Here is a 13,718-nt window from a genome sequence, read left to right on the forward strand (position 1 = left end):
ACGGAAATGGTCAACATATTGTAAACATTATGTATTCTTTCGATGCAGATGTACTTTCGAAATCAGTCATAAAAAAACTTAAGTGTAAGTCTAAGGGGCATATTCAATTGTCCAGATTTCCCGCCGCATTAAAACTACTACCGTTATTACAGTAATAGTTAGCTGGATTTCAGCTCGCGGCTCAGGGAGCCGCGAGCTGAAATCCAGCGAGAAAACTACAGCAATAACGGTTTTTCCGCGCACTATTACCAGGTGTGTGGATAGAAGTAAATGCTCATATCTCTATCTATCTATCTATCTATATATATATATATATATATATATATATATATATATTAATTAGGTCACCTCTAAGGTGCCATTTTTTCAACGTAAGCTCTATGGACCGGAGTCATTAAGGACTGTAAAGCACAAAAAGGGAGTAAATTTACACCTGGGCAAAACCATGTTGCATTGGAGGGGGGGATAAATTTAAAATGTGGGGACAGAGTTATAGTTGGGGTAGGGCATGTCCAACTCAACTTTAAATTTCAGTGTAAAAATAAAATATTTGTGTGCTACATGAAAAAGCAGCCAGTATTTTCCTTACATGCAAAATAATAAACTAATTTGCACCTCTTGCATTGTAACATGGTTTGTCCCAGAGAACATTTACTCCTTTTTTTGCCTTACTTTCCTTAAATACTCAGGCGCTATGATTACATCATTTGCATTTATTCCCCATTTTATGCACAGCAGTATTTTGTATGTACGGGAAACAGCTAAAAGAAATAACTGGTGTGCACTATAGCATATTAGTGTAAGCAGTGTTAACATTGGATAAAGACATTTACTCAGATTTGATTGCCTGATGGATGGCTGCTCCTGTATGAGCAATGGCACTCAAGAGAGTGACAAGAACACCGCTACCCCTGTTTTTGTGTGAGCAATGGCGCTGGATCTCCTGGGGAGGGAGGTACTGATAGAATCCAAAACCCTCGAGATCCGACAACGCAACAATGACGTTTTGCCTTGACTCAGATCCGAGCAAATGTAACGAGCGGATCCCCTAAGTTCAGGTGGGCTCAGTTATCACAAAACCGAGCCTGAGCATCTCTAGTTAGAATACTTTACACTTAACAGAAAAATATATTAAGATATGAAAAATACAAAGTAGTTCTAAGGCAAACTAATGGTAAATCTACCTATTATTACCTTAAGATGTATCCAACTAAGCAAGACCTGGGTGTGTGAGATTGTGTGTAATAATGTGTGCAGTGTACGTTATAGTAGATAGTCTGATGAGGTATATCTGCTACTGCTGAAGAACTATATTTTATTTATGTAAAGAGTAACAGCCTTGTAGGAAATGGGATTTCTAATGCTGTGCCAAATTTAGCATCTTGCTAACCTTATCGGATCCACACCAAACACTTAACTCAACTGATGTGTATTCACCAAGTGAGTTGTAGACAAACTAGAAGATAGAACTGCAGTTAAAATCTTCCTATGTTTATGATGTAATATCTTTGTACCCACTCCTGGTTTGGCCACAAATGTTATACCCCCACCGATAGCTTCAGCTTTTCCTCACAGCAACACATTTTATTCATTGAAACCATTCTGATACATGGAGATGTAAAATAGGTTCCGTTGTATTACATGAGACACAAAGCCACCACCTTTGAGGGGTTGCAAAATGCAAATCCCTGTGTGAAGTGAAAATGGCCATACACCCCTTTGCACAGCAAGCAACACTATTAAAATGTACTCTCTCCAGCCCTTCATCTCATTACAATTACAATCTTGAACTGTATAAGGAAATCACTTTTCTGCAATCTGAAACACCAGTGTGCTTGCTTTTTACTTTGCAAGAAATGCCCTCAATCTGTCTAGAATGAGCAAGCCCAAGATGGGCAACCTTTAGGTTTCATGACCATTGTAGTCTAGGGTTATCGAGAGTGAAAGGTGTTAGAGTACCTGTTTGGACTGCAATCTAGCTAGTTTAGCCATGTTCAATTCAGCATTAATACATTTTGCTTCCATTCTGACTTTATCACATGAGTATCTATGACAACTAGACTAAAATATAAAACCAACAAATAAGAACAGAATAAAAACCAGTGAGTGCCTAAAGCCTAACAAACCTCAGGCATACCAGACGTTTCCACAAGCACTATTGATGTATCCAGAAAACATGGGATGAGTGGAAAAATGTTCTCTGAAGTGTATACATGCTTCTTCGTACAGCCATCTTTTTTATACCCCTTCTGTGTCTTCACTGTCAGTTACAGACTTTGCTGCAAGTGATCCAACTAGTGGCAAAAACAAGGTACTTACCACATTTCTCCTCATTTTGTTTATGCAGCCGTTACATTTCATGTTTTGATGTCATTCCTTTTGCCCAGAGGACCTCCAAATGTACATTACTGATTGTGATAATATGTTATTACTGCAACAATTTGCCAATTTACTACTTTAAGTCAGCTCTGATATGCAGATTTGAAAGCACTGCCTGTGCTTAATCACATTTTATTGATATGTTCTTTGTTCAGATAATATTTAAACATATGTTTGCTGCAGCTATATAGTTTCTTCTAAATTCCCTATTTACAAGAATCTCAACAACAACAACCATCTGCATGACATATTTCTGATTATTAAGGAGTGTGCGAACATCCCATGTACTGGTACTGGCAGCATGATCACCTTGCTCACAAGAGGCTTTTTGTGAAATCATATTGCAATTAACATGCCAGTTTAATTCAAAGTCGTCTGATTTTATTATACCTATGACGTAGGAGGGAAAAGGCCCCATTTTGAGAATTTTTTTAAAGAATGACATGTTTGTTAAAAGCTGTTCATTTAGGCACTTTTAAAGGTTACAATGTTAAAGGAAGAATATATATATATATATATATATATATATATTTTTATATAATATAATATATTTCCACCCTTTTTCATAATTATATGCACACGGCATCTTTTTGCAACACCAAAGACGAATTCTGACGGATTGTGAATGAAATTTGTTATCACTCAAAATCGTGACACACATATACACTGCAAATGTCAGAATCAAGGTCACCTAGGACAAAAACAAAATAATCCAAAGCAGCACAATAGAGAAACCAATATAAAACTACTAATATTGTAGAAAAAAAATAAACAAAACATGCTCATAAAACAACACACAAATAGATAAGTCACAATAGACATCCTCTGCTACAGTACATTTAATTACAGATCTTATCAATTCACAGAATTAGCTCGCAGTATACACAACACATCATAATGCCAGCTCCTAGCAAAGAATGAGACTGCAACACTGTTGTAGGTTCGCTATATACTACCCTTTCACATATATGAATTTCTGTCACAGTTGTAGTGCTTTTCCATTTTTTGGTGTTCAGTTCCACAAAAGAGGGTTTACATTAACTGTAATACATAATTGCATTAAATTACTTGTACTGCCGCCCTTGGGATGATGCAAGGATAAATTTGCAGGTACAGAGCAAGTTGCAACTTTAAAGCAAAACTTCACCTGAGAAGTGTTTTAGTGGAAAACCCCAAAAACATGTGAAATAGTACTCAAACTGTTTACATGACATGCAATACTTCACTTACATCAGGCAATAACTAAAGACCACAGGAATATGGTTTTAGAACACTGGAAAATATTAGATAATAAACATTAGAAATTTACATTTGTTGTGACGTAAGCTGTGGATACTCCTTGATCTACTTTTTTTCTGCATGTTAATCCCTTCAATAGATCCCTGCTGAGATCCTACTTCATCTAAGTATGTTATGTGACATGCCTTCACTATAGCTGTACTGCACTTTTTCCAAAATTAGAATACATATGGAAAGAACATTAAATGCAGTCTTATAATACCCTTTTTTAGTGCTCCTTCCCACTACATCCTCTATCGTAAAAGACATAACACCAGTCTTTTTGCGCACATAGGCAAGGCTTATCAAAAGAAAAAACAGGTAATTGCAAAGTGTTTCTTGCATTTGGCAACACAACTAGGCACAGTGAATATTTACAAATTAGATTTCCCACAATTCTTGCCCATTCTATTTTACTATTTGTAAATAACTTTATTCCCCAACTATAATCCAGCTATTACTGACCTTTCATATTGTGACACATCTGCCTTGTGATTCCCTTCTGTGCCACATGTGTCAAAATATTACAAATAAAAAACTAGAATAATGGAAAAAAAAATGTGAGAACCCTAGGCAACTCTTGGCTCTTTCTTATTTTCAATTTACATTTCAACATCAGTATTGTTCCACTGACTTGTACTGCCACCCTTCCCCCAATACGTCCATCACCAGCCATGCACTGCTGTAACTTAGGGACTTAAACTGTGAGTGGAGTAAGGGAAGGAGAGGGAGAGAAGAGATTTCCACAATCCTGCATATCATCTCTGTTAAAAAAAAAAAAAATATTTAGACTTTTCACTATTGCATGTATATTTTGTGACATATCCAACATAAGTCTATCATGTAAAAATATGTCAAAGCCAATGCTTTTCATGTATATCAATTATTACAAAAATAAATTGTCAGTATCAGAAAGGATAACATAACTTATACAGTTGATTATAAGAACGTTAGACATTTTCCTGGAATCCAGTGACCTCCATGAAGGTTGTCAGCCTGTAGCTGTGTAGTGGTGATCACTTTAAATAGATCCTTACAATATGTATAACAGAACCATCAGTTACATCTTAACTATAAGATAACACCTTGTCCACCTGAGACCACCTCTTTTGCCCGCATAGAAATTTGAAGAGCATCCTGTCCTATCGCACCCCACTGTCACCTGAGAACAAGTTCTGGACTGTGACATTTTCAAGGCAAGAAAGTGTCTGGGGCATTCAAATGTCCATGGATGGGAATGTAGACAGGAATACAGTGCCTGGTTAGACAGATACAGAATTCACTAACACCCTTGTCATATGTAGAAGTTTGATTCTCCCGCTGCATAGATTCCTCCTCTCCTTTCTTGTACATGGTTGAGTCTGACACCATTTCTCGGGTAAAGGTTGGGTCAGGCCAAATTGTTACACAGGGGTGGGGAGTGTGTATGGAAGTAATTGCACATTGAAAAAAATATTGTGAAGTACAATATATTTAGGCACAGCTTCAAAGTGTGAAAAGTCTCACATTCATATATTGATTTTTCATGGTAAAAATCAGCCTCACTAGAACAATGAGATGTTATAGAGAACCTGGAGGTAAGCTGCTGGTAGATATTCTGTGTCACCACAAGCCTGTGTCTTGCTCTAAAATCCCAGTGGCAGGGCAAGGACTCAAAGGGCTGTAAAGTCAGTGGCTTATTCTCTTTTTGCAGAATATAATTGACATGGTTAAATCAAAATTCCACCACTATAAAACACCTAAAAGCAATATCATACTTCTGCAGAAGATGATCAGGGTTCAAAACAGGTGGGACTGACTTTAGCAAGCACATATGTGAGTTAAAGTGAAGTCACTGCTCACAGCTTCCCAAAAGCAGAGATATAAATTATCTGGACATTGTTCTACATGTCTAACCCTTTCCATGCTGTTGTCGCAGCACAATGTGCAGTTTTGTTGTTATTTTAAAGCTTAGAGTTTTCAATCTTGATAATGCACGAAGCACTGCGGACCTTTACATTTTAACAGGATGTAGGCAGACCACACTGTTCTCATTTGAAAGGTAAGAAGTTAATATATTATTCTGCTGAGAACGTGAAAGAGGTTTACGAATATGGTGCAGCCCACTTCCCATAGAGAGTTTCATTAGAGTATTAACATTTTGCATTCAGACAGTTTATTTCCCTGAGAGCTCTCACAGAGCAGCTTGGAGCCACCTCCTGCTGCATGTCCGGTTGTGCTGTAAGGTTACCAACAGCCGTCTGTTACTGATGGCTGACTCATCTTGTGAATCCTTTGTAGCAGTCTCTCTTTCTCTCTCTCATACTCCCAGCCGCCCTTTATTTTTACGGCTTTTTGAAGTAATTAGTAGTGGTTCAGAGGATTTCTGGGACTTTACTTCATTCTGAGGGATATGAGCAACGTTGCCAGGACTATAAAAAAAAAAAAAAAGAAATAAGAGACTCAAATAACTATTGTTTTCCAAGCCATGTAAAAGCAGCCCAGAACATGCAAGATACAACTATATAATTAAGGATTGTTGAAGTCAAGTTTATTTAGTCAGTACTGGAACTTCACAGCTTCTTTCTTCTTATATTACTTGAAGTGGCAACAAAAGTATAGGAAAATACACAAAGATAAATAACACAAGATACATATGGGAACATACATATCTTGTTTGCACAACAACAACAACAACAACAACTCACAGGAATTGCTTGCTATCATGGAACACAACTTCAACTACATTGGTTAGCACTGAGCAGACATGTAGTAGATGTACATAGCTTTATTCAGCTAAATGTCACAATAACCACTTAATGACCAGAGTACTCTGTGGTTTGTTAGCACTTATATACGATTGAATATATAACCCACACAATATATAAAATTTAGAAGTGACTGTACTAAAATGTAAGTATATAAAATCATACGTAATTATATACTTTTTTTTGGTAACAGACACTTTTTTTTTGGTATTGTTTTAAAATAAATAAAGTCAGGATTTTAATAACTACACATACAAACTGTTAAAAAAATAATGAAGTGTCCAAATTAATAAAAACTGTATGAGAAAGGACAAACAAATATTGTTATGCAGCTCAGCAAAACCACGCAGCAGGATGTAGGTAATGCAGCCAACTGGTAGACAGAACACGGCAGGAAACAAAATATCCACCACACTCAGAGCTGAACAACACAAATGTCTGCACACCAGAGAAGTGAATGGAAAGTTACTATTTCAAAGCTAACAACATCTTGCAGCAAACATACTGAGCATATGAACAGGGTTTTGCACATAGAAGACAGCAATTAGTAACTCTTCTACAAAGAACAGCTCAACCAACTGTCTAAAATAGGAAAATCTGAAATATTCAGCATTTCACTGAAATATGGAGCCTTTCCTCGTAACCTGCAAAACCCTGGCTACCCTCCACCACCTTTCAGTCCTTACACCTAAACATTAACCTTATTTATAACTACAATTTCAAATGTTAACTTTTATCACTGCAAAACAATATATACAATTCAGATTGTTTCTCATTTTGGTACATACACATTTTAATTATAGCATAAATGTAAAGTACTGACCTCTGTGGTTGGAAGTGGGGAGTTTGATGCCAAGACTGGAAACTGAAAACCTTTTGAAGACTTTCCAAAACAGAAGGAGCAATATAAGTGAAGCCCTAAGATAATAGTAGACAGATGTTAGACAAAAAAATAAATAAATATACAAAAGCAATTCACAGGCAGTCATAAGTAAGTTCTGCAGACACTTAGAATATTACAATTTATATTATATTGAGCACTCGAAGGACATGCCATAGTTGTTTGTGATTTTTAGCATGTTGACTTGTATCATAAATACATAATAAATAATTTGCTTGTCAGAGAATCAGTCACCACTTACCAAAAATGCCTGGTTTGCACTCTCACTGATGCCAGTATCAGGACTGTCTATTGGAGTCTGTCGGGTGAAGTGAGCGCCAAAGTGGCTTGCATCGTCCTCAGACAGCTGAAAGAGTAGATAAAGAATAGTGAAGACAAAATGTTTTATATTATTTCTTGAAAAAAATAAATAAATCTGTTAACAAATTCCCTCCATGACTTCAAAAAGAGAGGTGTTGCGTTTACTACCGTCTACTGCACCAAACCCAGCAGCTTACATACAGCATGGTAAGGCACAACTAAGTTTGGAGTATACTATTTTGATTCAGACTGGCTTCTAGGGCTTTGTCATTGGTGTCTACCTCTACCTCGAAGCTGAATTCAGCTCCAGGAGGTTTAAAGTCAGTTCAGTAAGACTGAGCTCACTGAAGCACTTTGCCTCATGGAACTTCTAGCAGGGTCTCCAGCGCTGCCACCATCTGTTCTGTGTTCTTGACACTAAAGGACTAGCAGTCTAATAGCAGTGGGCCCTCCTGGATCACAGGTAAGCAATTATTTTTATCCATACACATTTACATATAAAGCAGTTTATACATTTATTTTGCTATTACCAATTATACCTTGGTGTTTTATATATATAATGTTTGTATCCTGCTTTTTTCAGGTTCTGTTTTGGCACACTATGAGCCTGATTAATGTTCGAACGAAAGTAAAATTTAAAAAAGCAAAGAATTTAAGCGTAGTTCAGACCATATTCAAATCAAAGTGGATCTAAAGATGCTTTTCAATTTGAATCTGGGTGTAAGCACACTCTGCCTAAACAGTACTTGCCTTCCATAGACACACCAAATAGACTGCAGTATACGCACAACATATGTGCAATATGAGGTCACATCAAAACGCATACAAAAAAAATAGTCTTACTTGCATACACATGTTTTGTGTAAAACTATGCTATGTCAGTCATCACTATCAGTTGGCATTTACATCTGCCTTGTAGCTGGTACAAATGATACTGCTGAAACCAAGCGTACTTACGATAAACCCAGGACTTGATCCAGCTACAACTGAGTCAGAATGCCCTTGGCACGCCCTTCCTGTACACCGGCTAGTCCAGTGATGGCTAACCTGTGACACTCCAGGTGTTGTGAAACTACAAGTCCCAGCATGCTTTGCCAGTAGATAACTAGCCGATAGCTGGCAAAGCATACTGGGGCTTGTAGTTTCATAACACCTGGAGTGTCGCAAGTTAGCCATCACTGGTCTAGTCCGTTCAGATAAGATTTGCCTGCAACTGCATTCATTGGCGCAAGGTGCGTTTCTGAGCATGCGCAGAGCTATTTCATGCAAGATATACTACGCATATGGATGTACGTCTGAACGTGACACAAACACACACCTTCTAGAGTTTTGAGATAGCAGCTTATTTTGGTGTGCTCTAATGTTCTTATGCTTCCAAAAAGCAAATTTAGCGAAAAACAGTTAAGGTCTACAACTATAAAACATACTACAATCAATTCAGAGGGAAAACTGAGGTTCCGTCATCTAATAAAACCTCACAGTGGTTACACAAGGCCACATAATGCACCTGAACAAATAGTATATAAAAAGGAGAAAATGGAAATTCTGTCTACCAATACCCCATCAGTTCAGGAGACCTTGCCCTGGAAGTCTTGGGTAGAAAAATAGGATCTCACAGCAAATATCAACACTTAGTAAAACAATGGATTTGTGCTACACATAAACCACTTGCTTAATATGAAGTACACATGCACAAAGACTGACAAAAGGAGTTTGTAAATCACACTTCAGTCAGCTCAACTATAAATGTAATAACGGACATAACATTGAATAAAAGGACACAAATAACAAGAATTTCAGCACCACTTTACAAGCTCACTTCCACACACAGTTTCTCAAGCTCATCTTCTCCACCCCAGCTCATTCATGCACTTACCAGATTGGGTTTGTATGGTGGCTCTATTTTACACTGCAGAAGTTCCTCCCAGTGAATTTGTCTGAAGAACTGGTGCTTCTGTGTATTAAGGAAAAAATAAAGTTAAGCTAATAGGAAAATAGGGCGTAAAACCCCCTGCCATGATACTGAGGCACCCACAGGTTATTTACCCTCAGCACCATGGATGTGAAAACATACTTTCACACCCAGCAAATATGCGGATAAAAATATGCATTAGGTTTATTAATACAAAAACACCAACAGCAATTGTAGCACTTTCAAGAAATGGTTAGCAAAGTCATACTAAAACAGATGGGGTATACATCACACAAGGATGTGATGCACCACTATACCATCATTTTATTAGCCACCCTGGGGTGTCCGAACTGGACTGGCCACTATGCTATGGAGGCTTTTTTTTCAGATGCTGCCGAAGAGGCAGCAGTCCTGCTCACTTTCACTCCGCTTTTGGTGGACACACAAAACAAGAACCTCTCTCACTGATCCATGCAGTCCTTCTGCAGCGCTCCAAATTTCAGTCAGTCCAGATGGAGCTGTAAGTCCACAACAACCCTTTCCCTCAGGTCTTCCAGGTTTCAGTGTCCGAGATACAGTATAATGTGCTCTGTTATCGGCCTCCACCCCTCAAGCAGCAGATCCACACTGTTTCATACAATGGGTCTCTCAAGAGGAGCTGAATCACTGTTTATGAAATTAGCAAGGTGATTTCCTGGATATCAAACCATGAAGATTAATCACTGGGATGTGATTACATCTGGCATTCTCCCTGGGTCAGTAACATTGCTCAGATGCTGTCCATCTTTGTGTCAGACTCCTGCTAGTGAAGGCTCCAGGCTGTCTACAGATTCCAGATTCACACTAAGGATCTTCTAAAAGGAACCTAAATCAACCGTGATGAAGCAAGAGCATTTGAGGTTGGCTGGAGCTCTTTAACATACATATTGTTGAATTTAACAGGGACAAAGGATATAATAATTGTATGAGTTTAAAACATAACTGGGGAGATGGAGGACCTGGGGGGGTATCATGGCTAAAAAGTATACTGATCACAGTCCGCATTTTGTGAAAAATAAGGCACAGCAATTCTGTCACTTCATGGAGCTCCCCAATTGGCTCTTACCCCCGGTACCCAGTATTCCCACTCCTAAACCAAAAACAGCACAGCAGCTTTTTACAGTGACCTTTTGGTAAAGAGGTCATCTGATTCTCGCTGGCTCATCTTTTTAAGTGGCCAGCTAGAGAGGCTAAACCCCAGAGATGGTGATCACACCCTTCCCTGGATCTAGTTACTTGGCTGTCAGCAGTAGCGATGCCTTCATGGACTTCTCCTTTGCGATGGGCATCCCCCAGATGGGCTAGCTAGGCATCCTGGAGCATGGTACCATAGCGCACAATGCCTGCAGGGCTGGTAAGTCTGACAGCTTAACCCATATGCTGTATCAGTGAATCCTGCCGAGATTCCAGAAGAAGGAAAGCACTCCAATCATCAGTTAGTTCAGCTGGAGCTGTAATTCCATACCAAGCTGACACTCAGTTTTTCCAGGTTACAGATTGTCCCAGATGCAGCAGCATGTGTTACTTAAATAGTCCTCATTCCTGTCTCCACCACTCCAGCAGCGGATCCATAATGTCTTGGATCTCAAACAGGAGTATAATCAATAAGCCAGGGTATGGCTCCTGCCACTCAAAGTAAACAATTGATCGTTGGTGATATAATTATCAGGGGTATTGTTCTAGGGGTGTCTGCTTCCTTGCTAGTCTGCAGATGATCACTCTTACCCAGGATGGCAATAGCTCTTTAACAGACATATTGTTGTATAGAACATAGACACAGTATATAATATAATATAATATATATATATATATATATATATATATATATAAATAATACATAAATAATACAAGAAAAGACAGCCCAAACGAACAAGCATTATGGGACCTGTATATCAGCCACATCAGCCTCCCCTGACCCCAGCCTTTGAGTTGGATTCTTCTTCAGCAGCTGAAAGAAAATATATAAGGTGATTATTTTTATTTTTCATGCATCCTTGACTTATTTAAATAAAAAAAAAAATCTATCTATGTTACCTTCTTCAACAGGTCACAGGCATCTGGTGTAAGATATGGTGGAAAAGATGGTTTTCCCTTTAGAATCTTGTCAATAATTTTCTTCCTGTTATTTCCAGTAAAAGGGGGCTAAACATATATAAAAAGAGAAAATGAAGAGAGATTATGGAGAGAATAAACTGAAGTGAGAGTTATACATCTATCACACATGCATAAGTGACTTAGTGTGAAAGTATTTCACATTGAAAAGCAAGAACAATTGAACCATCTACACCCCACATAAACCTGAATATCAATCAGGTGACACATATTTACTAGGCCATGGAAAGGAGTATGGGAATTGGACCAAGTAGCAAAATTGTGAACATGAGTGAGCATACGGTGCAAATTATGAATTTGCCCTCAATGCAGTGAAATATCCTGCAACAAAAAATAATTTCTCTTTTCTCTATGGATTTGGAATTGCTGGGTGCACAGTTTCACCACATCTCTAACAGCCATGAACACCACTGTGGTCTCGCATTGTGATGTCTCTTGCTCCATCCACTATATTTATTATTTGTTGCTATAACAGGATCCATTCCCCTAGTTTTTTTAAACATGGTTGCAGGGGTTTGCATCCATTCAGCCACAAGGGCGATAGTGAGATTGGGCACTGAAGTTGGACAATAAGACCTGGTTTGAAGATGGCGATCCAATTAATTGCAAAAGTGTTTGATTGGGCCGAGGTCAGGGCTCTGTGTAGGCCAGTCAAGTTTGTTTGATTTTATGCACCTGTTACTTATACTTACGTTTCTCTAAGTTCATTGGGGGACACCACAAACACTGGGTTATAGTGTAGAATTCAGGCAGATCTTTTAAACCTCTACCAGTTGCCTTTAGCTCCTCCCCCTTTGTAAATCCTTCTCCTTTAAGGACCTCAGTTTATGTCTAAACAAGCCCCACAAAAAAAAGATAAGAGAGAAAAGCAAACAGAAAAAGAACAACCTCCTGAACAAAACCAAAACACAACATGTCACACAAAAAGGAGAACTCAAGAGTGTAAAGGGTAAATGCCCGGTGAGCCAGTGCCAGAATGAAAATGTCCTGGTTAATATGGAATTTGGACTCCATCTTACGTTGGAAAAAAAGGTTCGACCTGCCTTATCCTCATGAAAAACTAGAAGAGGAAACTTTTCTAGCAGTAGAAATGGCCAAAAGGAAGACAGTCTTCCATGTCAGAAATTTCAGATTAACAGAGTCCAAAGGTTCAAACAGTGAATGCTGCAGAGCATTCAAGACTAAGTCGAGATCCCATGGGGCAACCAAAGGAAAATAAGGGAATTGTACATGAAGTACACTCTGCAAAAACATCTGAACATCCGGTAACAGAACAGGCAACGGAACTTTAAGAGAACTGAGGCGCAGTCCAGCATTCAAACCCTTTTAAAAAGAAGATGGGAAACTTTTTCCTCTTGCACCATGAAATATATGTTCTCAAGATGATATCTCCCTGTGATAATTCCTAGATGAAACCAGCTTCTTGGCACGAAGCATAGTTTGTACCACATGATCAGATAACCCCTCACTCTAAGGGTCATTGCTTCGGCAGCCATGCTGTTAAAGCCAATCGCTCTAAACTTTGGTGTAGAAATGGCCCTTAACTTAAAAGATATGTTCTCAGTGGCACCTGCCACCATGGATAGACCATTGGTGTACCAGGCCCCTCAAGGCCAAACTGGAGCTATCATAATGACTAGGAAGCCCTCTCTTCACCTTTTTCAAAACCCTCAAAAGCATTGTGTGGAAGTCAAATAATTGGATGAAGTAAATTAAATTGATTAATATTGTATTACTGTGCGATTGCTACGCCACGCGTAGTGACACAATCGTACAGATTAAGCATACATATTTACATTCGTACTTACACTTATAAATAAATGCGGATTGGAACCTCAATAAATGTGTATTATTTACTAGTAAAATGTATTAGAGATTAATTATACATAGATATTAAAATTAAAGTATTTATGGCTCAGATCCTCTAAAGGGTAAAGAGTTTGGTCTCATATTAAAGCTTATTTCACCAGCATTAACCCGGTTTCGACAGAGTAGCGATATATGAGATTAACACTCAAAAGTACTTTGTTTATGGGTCAGTTTAAACTGG

General features: G+C 38.3%; 1 protein-coding gene across 2 annotated transcripts in view; it reads right to left on the bottom strand.

The window, feature by feature from the left end:
• Positions 1 to 806: 806 nt before the first annotated feature.
• The window catches only part of RPS6KB2 (ribosomal protein S6 kinase B2), a 38,327-nt gene continuing 25,415 nt past the window's right edge, over positions 807 to 13,718 (bottom strand). For both annotated transcript variants that reach the window (XM_075217247.1, XM_075217246.1), the window contains 6 exons: positions 11,591 to 11,698; positions 11,442 to 11,504; positions 9,482 to 9,559; positions 7,547 to 7,651; positions 7,228 to 7,322; positions 807 to 6,068 (listed from right to left, as the gene is read on the bottom strand). In XM_075217247.1, coding sequence (XP_075073348.1) covers positions 5,957 to 6,068; positions 7,228 to 7,322; positions 7,547 to 7,651; positions 9,482 to 9,559; positions 11,442 to 11,504; positions 11,591 to 11,698 — 561 coding nt within the window. In that variant the 3' untranslated portion in view covers positions 807 to 5,956. The remainder of the gene's footprint in view (positions 6,069 to 7,227; positions 7,323 to 7,546; positions 7,652 to 9,481; positions 9,560 to 11,441; positions 11,505 to 11,590; positions 11,699 to 13,718) is intronic.

This window comes from Mixophyes fleayi, chromosome 6 (assembly GCF_038048845.1).
Source record: "Mixophyes fleayi isolate aMixFle1 chromosome 6, aMixFle1.hap1, whole genome shotgun sequence".
NCBI lineage: Eukaryota > Metazoa > Chordata > Amphibia > Anura > Limnodynastidae > Mixophyes > Mixophyes fleayi.